Genomic DNA, 16,617 nt, shown 5'->3' with positions numbered 1-16,617 from the left:
GTGCTCTCGTTATTCTTGTGATGTACCTCATCATTTAAATCAAATCTCCCTTTTGGTACAACGAAGAGTTTACTATGGTTAGCGTAGTGAGATTTGTGAAACTAATCATGTCTTTCTGGCTAAGCCCCATCATCCAGGGTGCGAGTCACCCAAGAAGCATGCCATTACAACAAGCAGCTTGATCTATAAAGAGTTCAACAGCAACGCTGTAAATAAGATTGAAGAAGAGGAAAGGCTCCTAGCGGAGCAGATGAGATTGTTCGAATAACGAACTTAAAACATGGAGCCCGAGCAACCAAAGAGCGAGTAGTTAGTGGTCAATAACGTTTCTTTCACCCTCTCTTTCACTTTCTTAACATCTTCTCTCGTAGACAAGAAGCAACATATACTTGCACACTTTCTTTACTCATCGTCATATCATCAACAACATCTTCATGCGAAATATTGTCTCTCTCTTGCTTAGTCCTGCAAATTCAAGATATAATACAGACATGCATTTTATGAATCGACACATTTAAGCTAAAGTTTCTCGAAAAAGCCTTCTAAAATAAATTAACATCGATTAACATCGTTCTCACAACGTCATAGCGTAAACGTCATATCTACAACTTCACAACATGACAATAAAACAAAAAAGGTGTAGATTTCACAACAACAAGAATTTTGTTCTGAATAAGAAAGCTTTATTCAGTCAAGGCAAACATTCCATTACAAAGATTATGACATCTTGCTAAACCAATGTAGTCAAAAGCACAAATGCCAATCTTCTGATTCAACATACAACAGGTCAACAAGAGCAATGATGATTTCCCTTTACATTCTCTATGGCTACACATCTTCTCTTTTACTCAGTAGTTCTGGAGATCATTTCATAAAATGTTATTATACAGACCACGATAGTAAGTTACCGATTATGCGTTAGCCTTCTCGCCTTGGACTCCGGATGCAGGCGTCGCCACCGTCAGAATGCTGCACCCACAGGCTTCGACTCCTTTCTCCATTTTCCCATGTCTGTTGCCTCACGCTCCTGTCATTTGTATCCCCGCCGTCGGAGAATTGCGCCCACACGCTTCGACTCTTTCCTCCTCCGCTAAGCTCCTCATCCTCGCACCCGGCAACAGTCTTCAAAAGCTCTGACTGCAGCAGCGGGCAGTTTTCTTTGAGAAACTCAAACCCATCAGATTGCATTACGGCTGCATTAAACCTTTGGACAATGAGAAATGGAAAAAGAGAAGTTGTAGACATACAAGAAAGAAAAAAAAAATATCTCCAAACAATGCATATCATGGGCATGTAGTATGAAAAGAGCACAGCCATAACGGTATCTACTATCTTAATTGAAAGAAGAACAGATTACAGCCCTATCCCGCGTTCGAGAAGCCCAAGAACTCTCCCCGACCACACATTGCGCACCCGCCTTTGCCAAAAACTGCCATGTCTTTGGATGTTCCCTAATTATGATAACAGTCTAACAGAGTTCATAGTAAGCATCCCAGACCACACATTGCGCACCAGCCTGATGGCCCTATCTACATAAAGTCACTAATTATATGATAGCCATGTGACTACCCCATTGATTATGTTTGCAATTTTTCCTCCGGGAGTATGTATAATGGACTGGGAGCCTATAATATTTGCTATTGGAAAATAGTTTATCCACAAATCTAAGTCTTAGCAAGGAAAAAGAAAAAAGATCCTAATTTCTTGAGATTCTTAGTCCAATTATAAAGCAAAAATCCAGTAGTAACCAGTGATTTCCTTACATAAAAGGCAAAAATTTAGGCGGACAACACTGCATTATAAAATCCAATCATCAGTTCAAATCCTATAATATTAGCGAGTTCTAGAAAGTAGAAAAACACAAACAAAAACAACTGTGGTTTCATTCATCAAGCAACCATCTGTAGTATTTTATTCAAGAAGATGCACACCAACAATCACAAGTGTCTTCAACTGATTGTAAGATGTGACAAAGATAAAACAGCTGAGCACACTGGCACAATCCTGGAATTAGAGACGTAAAATGTCGCCCATGTCACCTAAAAGACAAATATTCAGCACACTAGTTCATAGAGACAAATGCTGACATACAGAAATTTCAACCATATCACCTGAACATACATGTATATTAGGCATGTCAAATGTAAGGAAGATTACCGGAAAGAACAATGTTATAATTCTACTCCATGATATAGAATATGAATAGCTGCTGAAATTTCTATCCAGAGAATGGTAATTCTACAATGAAAACCAACTAAAAAAAACATACCGACTAGATTTTCTGCAGTAAATTTTAGGCAAACAGACTTCAAATCAGCAGCATGATAGAGGTCAGCAAGGGCCAGAATATGGGATACAGAGTTCACGGATATGTCCTTGCAGAGTACAGATTCACACATCAATCTAAGTCTCGGCAAATCATATTTATCAGCAGCAGCCAACAATTTTGCAGGCAATGAATCAGATAGGGACGGAACTGAAGATGAGCTTGCTTCCAAGAATTCGTCATCTTCTGGGAGAGTATCCCTATAAATGAAATGCAGCAAAGCCTGCTTAGACGAAATGCAAGAAACTGTCAGCAGATGGGAAGCACATTGGACGTACTACAAGTCAAGCAGATTAAATATTGGAAGTTATGAAGTACTAGTTCTTTAGAGAATCCACCTTAAAGACCCTAGGTTCCATTTCTGTTATAAGAATTTCATCATTGTCCTCTTCCATCATGTTGACAAAATCATTCTCGAAAACAGGAGAACGAGCAGCCAATACTAGCTTGTGAGCACAAAACTTTTCCCCAGAGACATTGAAGGTGACATCTGAACCCTCCTCATTTTCCAGCAATGTGCCAAAATGATCTCCAATATCAGATTCAGGGACATGAATGGAGTGTAGTCTTGAGCTGTCTATTCCAGACACAACAACACCAACAGTGCAATTTATTTTCAAGCAATCATCCTTCAGGAAAACCGATGTTTCAAGTGAAGTCCTTCTGAAGAAGCGCTTGTAGCCCCTAAAACCAAAGCAAAAAATACATTAATTTATAATTAATACTACATAAACCATAGAACAAGCTTGCATACAATTCCACTGAATGAAAGGAAAAAGTGAAAAGCCTGACACAAACACAAAATCTTTAATGTATTTATGCCACCTCAAAATTTGATTTCAGACTTCAGGCTATAAAGGTCATGCATGTTATCACAAATCAATAGCAAGAAGAGGGTTACCAAGAGACAAGTGAAGAAGAAGCTTATGTAGAAGATTAAAGACTTTACAACTCAGGAAACAGTGTAAGACCCATAAAACAGATCCTATTCAAGTCAAGTTGTACATGGAGAAAATTAAAATACTAGTCAAGCCACTTTCTTTTAAGATGCTCAAGGGCTGGAATATGAAAACAAAAAAGCTAGTTGCAATTCATATGCTAGAATTCACCACCCATACAATCAACTTGTCACCAGTCACCATAATATTAGGCGGCAATGAGAGCAAAAATGTCCAAGAATCACTTAGTCATTTGGTAGCCTCATAGGTTAAAGATGTCAGAGTTCGTGAATAACCAATAAAACTATGAAGCACAGACCAAACGTGTATAAAGTCCAAACACTAATCAAGCACTACGACACTTGTTGGACATGGATGGGATACTTATTAAGCACAATAAAAGCTTATCATATTGTTGTTGAACAATTTGGATGCATATTTGAACAAATGTCAAAGACTTGTCAAGCATAATAGAATCCAGTCAGCCATCTCACTTCCAGAGTACTTCCAGTTTTTTGATTTTCATAAAAATTAATTTCAACATCTTGATTTTCATAAGAATTAATTTCAACATCTTTTTTCCAGTTTTTTTTTTTTTTAAAATAATAGGTCATTCTGGCATTGATTATGACCAAAAACAGACCCATCCCAACGCCCTTACACCCCAGTCAACAAATAATAAAAATCCTTTAGAAAAGCCAATACTCTTTAAATAGGAAGGGGGGAAAACTTGGTCCACAACTTTAGAAAAGAAAATAACCAGATAAAAGGGTGGTTAATCAATTCTGGCGGAATCCAATATGGAGAAACCACAGAATTACTTTCTTCCAACAAACCACCAATATCTAACCTGCACACATATATATCAAATGCTTCCAATTCTTTAAAATAGCTAATAGGAAGCCCATTTTTATTTTGAGTTTGAAAGAACACCAACAAAAACTAAGCTAGACAAATAAACAAGCCACCAAATGAATAAGACGACAACAAGCTAGTAGTAGGGAACTCAAGTTGTTAACTAGAAAAAGAAATATTACAAAAATAACAAGTCAGAAACGCCCACAAAGAGGCATTGAAATAAGGCAAACTCCACATCCCAAGACCCCTCTACACCTGTAAAAATTTTCCTCTCTTTGACCAAATACACCACATTGATAAGAATCTGAGTCACCGAAAAAATCTACCTCAATCACAACGGGGGACAAGGGCCTTATCCATTGTAGCCTGTGAACTTAAGAGCCAAGGCAACCCCAAGTGCCAGCTTCCAATTTTTTGGGAGAAAGAATATTTCCGAAGGATGTGGTCAAAATGCGCAAATGTTTACTTTAAAAAAAAACATGGATTTCGCATTGATGAGATGAAATTAAAAAAACAAGGCAAACCATGCGAAAGGAATTACAAAAGAAATTTCCATTGGGCTATAAGAGATGTAAGACTATAATCGCCAAAATAAGGGGAGAATTTACACCAAGATAGAGCAATGTAAGTTAAATGATCTAAAAATGAGTCAAAATCTATAGCCTTGTCCTTGAAGATGCGACAATTACTTGAAAAGAACACATCATTAGGGCCTTAAAATGCACGAGGAAGATCTTTGGAAAAACTGATGTGAATCCATTGATGAATAGAAGCAAACACCCAAGAGTGACTAGGACTGTTAACTTACCACCAAAAACTACAAATCATTTTGGTTTTAACCCCAGGGGGAAGAATAGTTGTGAATTATCATGAGAACCAACTATCCAAGATTGAAAAACTAGTTCCTTGCCTAGGATTAGAGCACACCACAAGTCGATGGATCAACCAAACTCGAATGTTCTGAGTATGTAATTCTTAAAGCAAGAATTTGAAATGGGGATGTGATGCTCACAGCAAAATGATTTTTCTTATTAAAATTAAGTTTTAAAAAATACAAAGAATAAGAAGTCTTTTAAAAGCATTTGACTAGCCCTAGATGAAACCCTAAAATTGTTGGGCTTTCGGTCCTACATGTAACTTTGAATAATGAAGCCACACATCGATCAGGTGAAGTAAAAAGGCAATAATCCCCCTACTCACAACCTACGACATAAGAATCAGGCTTCCTGATGGGATTTCTTTTGGGAAAGGTGATGGGGGGAAGGGTCTCAATAAGTTAAGTAGGCAGTGGTCTCATGGCCATTGGAGTTCAGGGTTTGGGGATTGGAACATGAGACATCAGAATGTGGCTTCGTTAGCTAAATAATTGAGGCACAGAAACCTAACGTTTCGTGGCATGAGGCCATCAGAACTAGGCAATAAAGGAGGAAGAAGTAGACTTCTTATCCTGTCAGGAGGGGGCAATATTGGCTGGTTTTACTTTTGTCTCCCTCATCTCTGAATACCCCTGTGAAGCATACAAAGATCGACCAACCCCCACCCTTCACCAAAGAGCCACCAACCCTCCCGAAAGGATCAATTGCTGCAACTAATACTACTTACCAAACCACTTCCAAAGAACCTTTAGAATGAATCAGCTCCACCACACTAATCTAGCCAATCATGATAACAACTAAATGACAGAAACCTTTGGTCAAAAGAAATACTTCAATTCATTCATAATTGATGTGGAGGTATTGAAGAAATCACAAAAAGAACTTGAGTAACAGCAACTTGATCAAGCCCTGAATTAAAGTTAAGACTGACAAGACAGCACAGGGTTTATTCCGACCTTCATCCAAAGCAATAGATAAGGATTTTTTATTTTGGATAGGTATTCTCAAATAGCTCTAAGAGCAATATTCTTCCCGTTCTTGGATCTTCCTTACCTCCAAGAGATAATTTGTTACGAGTAAATGCAGTTAAAGCCATTAATTATGAAACTTGGATGGAATGCAATCGAATGAGTTTTTAAAACAAGTAAAATTATTGATTTAATCGGCTTGTGGCAGCTAAATGAAAAGGATCACAATGGTGTTCTCTTCCTATACCATTTTTTTTTACTTTTCTTTATTAGACATTTGTATGAATTGGTAACTCCTTATATCTCCTCCGTAGTTTGCTTGTTATTTTTCTCACTGAGATTGTATCTTTGAGCATTTGTTTCTTTTCATCAGTTAAATGAATTCTTTCTTTCTTGTAAGAAAAACATAGTTTTGTGATTTGATAGGTACTTTACCACATAGACTGCAGGGTATGCAACAAGGCACATCCCATGGGTCCATCAATTATCCAGTTCATCATTGAGATTTGACAACATCTGTATGTGACATAATAATCATAATTGTTGAAAAGCCTCATTGCTTCACTTAGCTATCAATATTGAGATAAAAGAGGGGGAAAATCATTACCCATATACTCCCAATCTGAAAATCTAAAACACCCATTTCCTACTTGTTAATCATCCCCTAAAGATATAAAAAAGAATGAAAACTGCACTAACATCGTGCGACTAACCGGCAGCCATGGTTCTAAATTCATTCGCAGGAAACAAAAAGGAAAACAATTCAAGCATTGACAAAGAGAAGTCTTACCACATGCTACCTCTGTACTTGAGCGTATAAGGCCCACTCTCGAGGGAGCGATCGAAATGACTATGCACCTTGTGCTTACCATCACCACTCTGGTCCACCAAAGTCAGTTCAAACAAGGCACGCACATCAGTGCCCTCGCTCGCCAAGGCAATAAACACTGACACATAAGCCGAATTATCCTCAGGATTCTTGCCGTCAGGATAGAAGTATATGGCCCACTGATAACCTCCGACGGTAAAATTCTCGCTGGCAATATGCTTTCCCACGCCGATCCCCTTGGCGAGAGAATAACCCTTGATCACAAAGTTATGGGAGCCATTAACAGTCTCAGTAACAGAACGGGAGCTGGTCGGAGAAGCTAAAGGGCTCTTGTTGGGCGAGTGCATCTTGTTATGGCAGCGGAAAAGAGATGCTCATGGGATTCAAGGTGGAATTAAAACCCTAGGTGAAGAATCAGAGGACGAACCTGAAAAGGGGAAAATCTGAAGGCTGCATGGGGCAAAAGGGAATGGAGTTGTGAAGCTTCCGCCGGAGATTTTGAAGAACAAACTGAAATGGGAGATTTGGGAGAGAAGGATTTTGATTCCGTCGAAAATGACTGATCGCTTCGCTTTCAATCTTCACTATCTCTCTCTTTCTGGGAAACGGAAAAGCAATTTCAATCAATCCCTTGCTATATAAATATATCATTTTAATTTCTTTTCAGAAATTAATAAAAAAAATTCTAAATTTTTATAAAAGGTATTATAAATACTTTTACTAATACTTTAAATTTTAAAAAATGGTCATGCAATAGTATTAATATTATTTACCTTCGAAAAAAAAAATTTAAAATTTATTTTCGTTAATATATAGATGAAAACTGTCTATCGATGTTTCATTGATTATCTCCAAACTTTTTAATATTATTTTAAAAAATTCATGAATATTTTTGAAACATGTACCAGCTTTTGAAGTTTTTAATAAAGTTTAAAAGAATTTTTTAAAATTTAAACTTTTGAAAACTTTAGGGTATTTTTGAAACCTTTGGAAAATTTAAAAGATATTTTTTAAATAAAGTATTAATTCTATATTTTTTGAATTTTTTATAAGGTTGTCTAGTTGATGCCGTACATGTTACATTAATAACTAAAATTTCATAAAAACTAAAATATCAAACCATCACCATTTAAATTTGTTGGGTAACCTAAATTTTTTGTTTTTTTTTTTAATTAACAAAAAAAAATCTAACCCAGGTTGGGTAGTTCAGGTTTTCGTGCATATAAACCCTGTTTTTTTTTTAATTAACCAAAAAAAATCCAACCCAAGTTAGGTAGTTCAGGTTTTCGAGTGAATATAATCCCTGTTAGACTCAACATTTGTACCCAGGTTAGGTAGTTCAAGTTTTCGAGTGAATATAAACCCTGATAAACCCTGTTAGACTCAACATTTATGGTTTGAGTTAGATAGTCCAGATTAATTTAGTTCTTGTGTTATACCTAACACTTTTGAGTAATATTGAAATTAAAAAATTGAAAAAAAGAGACGATGAAATTAAAAAATTGAAAAAAAGAGACGAGTATATATATAGTATTACCCATAATTTACGAGATAACATTTTGAAGTTTATGTCATCGGTTTCATATTTCTTTCTTTTCAACCATATATATTCCAAGTTTCATAAATTTACATTCCCATAAAAATTTCAAATGTCTCAACAAAATAAGATATTAAAAGAGAACAAAGACAAAGATAACAATTTGAATATCTTGGAAATGACAACTATCCTAAAGGCATTAGAGGAGACGCATCATCCGTCGCCATATATTCAGACACTAACGAAACTCAGCTTGGAATGTATGTAACTTCAACCTCCATGCCTAAAAAAATGTAATATCATCAGTTATGTCGAGGCGTCGAATGAGCTTCTCCTTCCCTCGTCGAGCCAGAGTTGTAGACTGCGTGGAATCATGGATCATCCCGAACACGTTCAGCTGTGGTTGCATCTTGGATCGACGCAATTGCATGTCATGTCCAATTCAAAGAACTTGAGACAAATAAATTGTTCGACAAGACACGCTACAAGTCACATACACTGATGGCGCGTTGGGTCAAGTCGACTTCTCATCTATGAGACACCTCTAGCTGTTAGTCTTGGGTTCGGAAAATTCGCCCATCTCAACAAACGAATCAAATTTCGAAAGAACCTAATCTAGATCCTATCCTTTATCTATGTTAGCAGATACAGATACAGATACAGATACCTAGTCATACCAGTTTAAGAAGCTTAACCTACTGCCACTACCAACAACATTCTCGTTGGTTGAATGAGATTCACTGTCAACAGTTTCATCTGAACTCTCACTTGGGAGCAGTTGGATTCTATCCGCATGCTCCATGATCCAATCCGTGAATTCAGGGGTCGATGCCCACTCTGCCAACGCGTGTCGGGTTGAATCTCTAGTGAAATCGTCCCACGCTTTCTTCGTGAACTTCTTTCGGTTGCGGGTCTTGTGGAACGTTGAGTAGTAGTCCTGATTTTGCATTCCAGAGGATGGTGAAATTAAACCTGCTGCAATTAACACGTCAAACAATGAAAATGGTAAGAGGCAGAACCTCAATTGGGAGTATGAAAGACTTGTATGTACGAAAACAGACAAGGCGATGAAAGCAAACAGCACCCTGAACAGGCGAATTCGACCATCCTGGTCTGTGGCTATCAGAAACTCTCCATCTCCTGTCTTGAGGGCTTGATCGGCTGAGGAATTCAGGACGAGTCCGGTTTCCAATAATTTGATTATTCTGCCTTTGCCAAGGGCCGCCAGATTCAGAATATGATCGATTCCTACCAAACATGAAAGAAATTTAGGTGGTCTGATGGCCTGATCGGTAGATTTTATATAATATCAGACACCATATTTCATAACACACACAAAAGAAAGAACAACCTAGAGGCTGGGTAGAAGGGAACCAGACAAGGGCAACTAATACAAGAGTATGAATAAATAAGGAAAACAGTACCATTGGTACAAATAGATGAGTTACCGAAGCCTTTGCCAATAGCTACTAGACTAAAGCAGAACTCACTTAGCCTGTTCTTTAGGGAAGTAATAAGAAGCCACTGTTATTGAAAAGATAAAAGGCACAAAAGGAGATGAAATGTTCCCAAGATCCATCAAACATACTTGTTTTGCATGACATTTAGGTTGAAAAAAGATTCCCAGACTACTTAAAACGGGTCTTATATGCATTTTCCAAGATGAAGGTGAAAATCCCCTTATCAAATATCCATTTCCAACATTTAAACAAGTGAACGCGTTTAATCGTCATAGATGCAGCAGAGTAGAAAAATACTAATATTGTTGGTGAAAAAGAATACTTCTTTAATTGAAAAATATTTGCTTTAAACAAGTCGAGGAAGTACAGAAGGCAAGTAATATTGAACTCGCACCGAATCACATCAATTCAGAAAATGACTTACGAATAACGCCGCTGAAAGCTTTTAATTGTTATAGATGCAGAAGAGTTCAAAACTTACTACTATTGTTGCAGAAAAATAATACAGCTTTTGATTGAAAAATATTTGCTTCAAACATGTTAAGGAAGTAGAAAGGCAAGTTATATTGAACTCACACCAGACTACAGCACTTCAGGAAATGACTTACATTGTATAACTCTGCTTCAGAGATGAGATAAGATAGCAGGCCGCCCAACAACAAACAAAGGCACCAAGTGCTAAGGGAGCATCAGGAGAACTCTGTAAAATAAATGAACCACAGAAGCACTTCGACTATTAATTTCAAGATTCAAGATACATAATATTTAATTACTTAAACTGCAGATAAGTGACTCGAGAATCGTAGAAGTTACACCAACTGGAACTGATAAAAAGAACTACAATCATAACAAAATATTTGGAAAGTGTACACCAAAACTCAACTTCTCAATAATTTAATGAAAGCAAACTACTTAATTCAAAGTTTAAAATGGCACACATCCAAAGACACAAAAGCATCTTATCAAAAAAGGGGGGGGAAAAAGAAAAGCGTGACACACCTGAAAGATAGATGTGGCTCCGATAATACGCATCGCCCATTTTACAAACTGAGCCACACCACCATCAACATCTCCATCCTCTGAGATCACAAACTTCCTGACGATCCAGTACCCCAATGCAGCTCCAGAAAGAACGATCCCCAGAAGTAAAAAGATGGCAACCTTAAGAATATGAGAAAGAAGGATCAAGAATTAGCGCATACATCTATAGAAAGAAAAAAAAAAACTGTGATTGGAATCATGGTCGCTGATCATGGATTTAATGAAACGTTTTCATTCTTTTGTGTGTTGCCGCATCTCATTCCTTTTTTCTTTTCATTTTTTTAAACCAGAAACAAAACTTTTTATTAATAAAATGAAAAGAGACTAATGCTCAAAGGATACATACTACACACAAGAACACTAAAGGACAAAGGATAAATAAAGCAACCCAACCAAGGATCTGAAAAACTGAACAAAATAAAACAAGATGCTTGAGAAATTGCCATTTGAATCACATTCAAACACAAGGAGAGTAAAACTGAGGAAAAACTAGAAATAAATGATATCACCCTCAACTTCTAAAATGATGCTGAGTGTCACAGTCATGCTCGTCCAGGGCATGTTGCCCATGGCCGCATGCCCATGACAAGCCAACCCTTGTCATGTCTTTTCATTCTAGTGTTTTTCCTTTTGTAATTCTAGGGCGTATGACGCCTCAAAAATATCATGTCTAGGCCTGCCAGACTTAAAATGGCTCAGAATGTACTATAGGAGGATATGACTAGTTGTCAATTTCTCCCTACCCAAGATTATATATGCTAAGCCGTTGTTATCTTTCTCTTGCTTGCTTATATAACGTCTCTTTCCAAAATCTCTCCTTCTAAAATCTCTCTCTCTCCTCGTTTTCTAAAACCTTCTTTTAAAACCGAGGCTAGAGGCTCGATCATACGTCGCTTGGCCGTAGGCGACGCAAGAACAAATTGGCTTAAGCTCACTTGTCGCTGGAAAGTGAGTGCCGCACAATCGCTAGTCCGCTGCCTTCGAAAGCGCGATTGTGTCACTGAGGACGCGCCAGGGGCCAAACTCCTTGCAACGGCCAGGACATCCATGTCATTGGAGACGGCATTCACGACCAATCTTATATCTAACATCCTACTCTTGACGGGAGAAATTCCCCAAAGGAGAAACAGAAGCATCAAAATCATACAAAATAACCTTGGAAAGGAAATTCATCTATCCCTAGATGCAAAGGCTCCTTCCAATAAGAATGAACAGAAGTCTTCCCCAAGAAGCTTCCTTTCACTGCAACCAGTGAGGCCATACATACAAGATCCAGGAAATTTTATCTCAGTGAAATAATGCTTTGACCAAAAGGGAGCTCATTCGTTTTAACCCCAGATCCATTTTTTTTCTAGTTCATGCATATGATTGGATAGAAATAATGTCTGTCAATTCTTTTTCCTCTATTGAAATGAATATATGATCCCTCTAAAAATGAGAACCAAGACAAGTCCCACATGCCTTTTTTGCTATATAATACATTCAAGGTTTCAAACACTACAAGATCATAATAGAGAAATAATAGTAAGTATGATAGCTTAAAAGAAAAGAAAACAAAAAGCATATAGATATGATGAACGGAACTCCAAGCATACTCTCTACAAGGTAAAGTTAAGAATCTCACTTGAAATGTAATAAAAAGTAAAAGCAAGAGGAGCTTAGACTTACAGGATTATGCATCTCTTCTTTCAGTCCAAAACTGAGAAGAATCGAATTTACAAACATTGCAAAGTGGTGAGCAAGATAGGATCCTGCTCCAAGCTGGAAAAAACAACGAGACAACTTTTAAGAAATGCTTTAATTGAAGTAAGGGGACAAAATTTTAATGCCATACTCACCACCGATCCATATACAGCTAGATAAAAGACATTCTTCCTTCCAGTTGGCAACAACTTCATTCCCTACAAAATTAACAAACCAGCGAGTGGAAGAAAGTAATATAAGCTTCTAAATAAGATACAAGCATGAAGGGTTCATCAACCATCAAATCGACAAACATATGGAATGACCCCAGACTTTTCATCATTATAATCTATGAATACTTGCTTGTGAACTTTGCATTATCCAAATCTTGTAGGGTGAAATTGTCCACTCTCTTCCTAATGTATTTACTACTTGTGTGCAGTTAGCTTTGAAAAATAAATCTCAACCATGTCTTAAAATTCCTCAACCAAATATTAAACTTCGTAATTATATTACATAAGGTAAGGAGTATATAGAAATGAATAAATTAAATTTGAATGGTTAATCAAGTATAAGTGCATTCAATTTGTAAATTCACATAAAGAGGAAACTAACTGCAGAGGCAGAATTAAGAATTCATTTAGAAAACAAGCACACACATGCACATACGACCAAACCTAAAACTCACAGGTATACTTGTTGAGTTTGAAAACTCATGGACTCAAATACAACCAAATCCAAACCTCAGGGACTAAAAATGTATCTTTCTCTAAAGCCAAACAATTACTTTTTGCACTACCCCTACCTAAAATTCCCATTAAAAAAATTAATATACAACAAAACACTAAAACAAACCACCTGCATATACTAGGAGTTTAAAAATGATTGTTAATCTTTAGTACCTGAAAAAGAATAATCAAGACAACAAGGAAGATTCCAATGGCCATCGAACTACTGTAGTAAAAAGGAACCCAGCTGCTGATAACAGGAGCAAGAAGAAGCAACATAAATCCGAATGCTAGACACAGAAGACGCCACTGTTGAAACTCTGCAAGAAGTTGGAAAACAAATTAACACAAAACTAGACTAACTTAAGACTGAGGAGGATCAAAAGCCAATGTGACAAACACCTTCTTCAATCGCAATTGTGACAGGACCACTTAGAGGCGAGACATTAAGAACTTTAACGTCAACATATCTGATTTCATATGGAGACATGGTAGAGCTCCATACTCCCTTTTGAAACGTTTTCCACTCATCATCTCCACACTGACACAATCCAAGTGAATTGTTCCTGCATGGTTTAGCAAGAAAAGTATTAGAAGTGTTGTCTTGGAGCAGCGTTTGCATACAAGAAAAAGATTTCACTTTTTCACTAGTAGTTGCATTAGTACTCAATGTTTTAAAAAGACTTTGAAACATATCCCGTGAGACTCGCTCATGGACAGTGAAAACTGTAAGAAGCATCCAAACTCATGTATTCTTTGGTTCAGAAGAAGCTAGTGAGTAGTGAATATCAGACTATGCTCCACTTACCAGTGAAAACAAACCTGAATTTTTGAATGTTGTCTTTCAGGAATAACAACAGATGGAACTACAGTGACTCGAAAAGCACTGGCAAAACTTCCAAGTTTTAATCTCGAAAGACCAGAAATCCGAACACGATCACATTGCATATCACTGGCTCCAGAAAGTGAAGATGGAAAGACATCTTCAGCTGGGTGCCCGAGGTCAATACCTATCCAGTGAAACATGGACATTACATCCATTGACGTTAACTAAAGAAGTGCAACAAAAGGCCATAAACCCAATATGTTTATCGCACAAGATTTTCATTAATCAAACTGTACTACACAAACCATTTCATAACAAATCAGAACCTTAAATCAGCAAACACATAATAGATACGATTTGCACGAAATAACAATTAGAGGAAATATTGTCATTATATGGACAATCCCCACTTCGCATACATGTCATTTTTTAAGTGAAATTACATAATACACTCGCTGCACTTTGAAAAATTACCATAGAAAGAGACGTCTCGATGATTAAACCACGGCACATTGATGAAAATAACGTACAATTGACATACTTATAGACCCTAACAACTAATTCTTTGTTTTCCCTCGATCTTTAGTCTCTAAAAGAACTGCCAACAAGTTACAACCAACAATCGAATCGACTCAATCAAAACAAGAAAAAAAAAAAAAATTAAGGAATCGAACTGCAAATACAAACCCTAATCCACATTCAAATCACTAAAAACACCAAACCCAAATCCGGCATCAATTCAAAATCCCAACTCAAAGAGAAAGCCACCAGAAGGATAAAAAAGCAAACCAATCGCAAAATCAAGCATTACCAACAAGCACAAGCGAAATACCCTCCCCCACAACTAGAAAACCAGCCATAAACATCAAAATCTCGTAAGGAAGTTGAAAAATAATAAAACGAACATTGAAACTAAGAGGGATAAGAGAGATACTCTTGAAGGCGGAGTCATGAGCGGCATGGCCGAGAAGGAGAAACGAGAAGTAGACAAAAAGAAGAAGAAGGGTCATGGAAACGGAGGAAGAAGCGGCCATAATCGCTAGGGGAATTGGCTGAACTTGCGAATAGACTGTGGCAGTCTATGGATTTGAATTTCTTTGAAATTTCATCTTCCGTGGTTTGTCATGTGGGCGTCTTCGAGAGCTCCGATGGCGTCCGCGCCAAGCAGCCGCGCTTCGCCCAAGCGGAGGGAGTTCGTGCGTGTTTGGGCCTGGGCCTCCGTACGCTTTTGAATTCTGTGCGCATTTTCCTTTCCTCCTTGTACATTCCCGCCAACCTATTTATTTCCCTTTTTATTTATTTTTTATTTTCCCGTTTATTATTTACGAGCGTTCATATGATTTGAGAACCTGATCATTCAAACCATTCAACCCAATTCATGTTAGATTATATTTTAATTTGGGTTAGATTAAATTTTTAAATAATCGAAAATTTCGAGTCCATTGGTAGGTTGACATTTTTTTGTTGGGTCAACCTTGTCAACTCAAAAATAGAGTTGAAAATTAAGAATATTTGACTTTTATATTCGACGTTAGTAATTAGTTCTAACTCGTGTATGTTTGATATTTGGTTTTTACGAGATTTTAGTTATTAATGTAACATATATGGTAAATAAATAGTATTTTTTTAGTAAAAAGAAAAATAACCAACAACTCGATCCGACCTAACCTGAAAATAAAGGGTTGAGTTGTAAACTCTATTTAGGTTGTTCGGGTCACTAACCCAACCTAACACAACCTGTATATGCCTCTATTATTACTTTTTCACTTCTATATTTACACTTTATTAAAACGGAAGGTTGAGGCAGCTCAACCAATAAGAATATGACATACATAGAGTTTGAAAAGAGAGAACGTACATGGAGCTAGAAAAATTTGGGGCGGGTACGTTAAAAAAGGAAGCTATCTTGTGGTGCATACGTTCAAAAACGTCATACTATAATTACACATTCTAGACTCGATACTTTTTTACCACTTAATAGAAACAACATGGTTCAACAATTGTATAATACTGTTCACTTTAAATATAAACGCTCATGCTTTACTTTGGACATTTCAATAGAAACAATAAATTTATCTCTTTCGAAAGCTTAGTAAGATGAAGCCGTAGTATATATTAATGTATTTTTATAATATACTTAATTAATTAGAATAAATCAACAATAATTTATATAATTGTATATTTAATTCATTTTTACCATAGAAGTTTATTGAATGAGTGAAATTAATTATGAACTAAAATGATTAATTAATTAGCTACAAATATCTTAAATATATTTAATTACTTTATTAGGATGAGTTAAATTACGTTTAAAAAATTATTTTCAACTATTTACTTATTACCATTTAACTAATTAATTATTTAATGGGACTGATTTGGATGAGTTCATTTGTTATTTATATATCATAATTTTAAAACTGAGTTACTTAGATTCAAATTAAATTTATAATCAATTATAATTAATTGAATAATAATATATTTATTTAATTCATTTTTATCCATAGAAAATATATCAATTAACGAACTTATTTACTAAAACCATAATCAA

General features: G+C 36.4%; 2 protein-coding genes across 6 annotated transcripts; both read right to left on the bottom strand.

The window, feature by feature from the left end:
* Positions 1-661: 661 nt before the first annotated feature.
* Positions 662-7,412, bottom strand: BPM4 (BTB-POZ and MATH domain 4). 2 transcript variants are annotated; one of them, XM_023662047.2, is made up of 4 exons: positions 6,756-7,412; positions 2,665-3,010; positions 2,270-2,549; positions 662-1,193 (listed from the first exon to the last, which is right to left on the bottom strand). In XM_023662047.2, exons 1-4 carry the CDS (start codon positions 7,139-7,141, stop codon positions 919-921), a joined length of 1,287 nt encoding a protein of 428 aa, XP_023517815.1. In that variant the 5' UTR covers positions 7,142-7,412; the 3' UTR covers positions 662-918. The 2 variants fall into 2 exon arrangements, with proteins under 2 accessions (XP_023517815.1, XP_023517816.1); XM_023662048.2 differs by lacking the exon at positions 662-1,193 and adding an exon at positions 1,832-2,039.
* Positions 7,413-8,399: 987 nt separating this feature from the next.
* LOC111782171 (uncharacterized) lies at positions 8,400-15,312 on the bottom strand. Of its 4 annotated transcripts, XM_023662987.2 has the most exons (11): positions 15,004-15,312; positions 14,052-14,253; positions 13,646-13,809; positions 13,418-13,563; positions 12,671-12,733; positions 12,501-12,593; positions 10,791-10,952; positions 10,400-10,491; positions 9,416-9,579; positions 9,009-9,306; positions 8,400-8,862 (listed from the first exon to the last, which is right to left on the bottom strand). In XM_023662987.2, coding segments are annotated over exons 1-11 (1,485 nt in total). In that variant the 5' UTR covers positions 15,104-15,312; the 3' UTR covers positions 8,400-8,861. The 4 variants fall into 4 exon arrangements, with proteins under 4 accessions (XP_023518755.2, XP_086976467.1, XP_023518753.2 ...); XM_087120341.1 differs by having other exon boundaries at positions 8,400-9,306; XM_023662985.2 differs by having other exon boundaries at positions 8,400-9,303.
* Between the last annotated feature and the right edge of the window lie 1,305 nt (positions 15,313-16,617).

Source organism: Cucurbita pepo, chromosome 19 (genome assembly GCF_057944985.1).
Source record: "Cucurbita pepo subsp. pepo isolate OVF chromosome 19, ASM5794498v1, whole genome shotgun sequence".
NCBI lineage: Eukaryota > Viridiplantae > Streptophyta > Magnoliopsida > Cucurbitales > Cucurbitaceae > Cucurbita > Cucurbita pepo.
Note: the sequence above shows the minus strand (reverse complement) of the source record. Positions and strands in the feature narration are given on the sequence as shown.

What these genes read in the sequence shown, in the direction of transcription:
- LOC111782171 (XM_087120341.1), bottom strand. Translation starts at nt 15,103, where the DNA reads ATGGCCGCTTCTTCCTCCGTTTCCATGACCCTTCTTCTTCTTTTTGTC. An exon ending in TAGCTGTATATGGATCGGTG is followed by an intron (nt 12,594 to 12,670) that starts GTGAGTATGGCA and finishes TGTTTTTTCCAG; the next exon opens with CTTGGAGCAGGATCCTATCT. An exon ending in GTCGAATTCGCCTGTTCAGG is followed by an intron (nt 9,307 to 9,415) that starts GTGCTGTTTGCT and finishes TGTTAATTGCAG; the next exon opens with CAGGTTTAATTTCACCATCC.
- BPM4 (XM_023662047.2), bottom strand. Translation starts at nt 7,141, where the DNA reads ATGCACTCGCCCAACAAGAGCCCTTTAGCTTCTCCGACCAGCTCCCGT. An exon ending in AAGTACAGAGGTAGCATGTG is followed by an intron (nt 3,011 to 6,755) that starts GTAAGACTTCTC and finishes CTTTGGTTTTAG; the next exon opens with GGGCTACAAGCGCTTCTTCA. An exon ending in TGGAACCTAGGGTCTTTAAG is followed by an intron (nt 2,550 to 2,664) that starts GTGGATTCTCTA and finishes TCGTCTAAGCAG; the next exon opens with GCTTTGCTGCATTTCATTTA.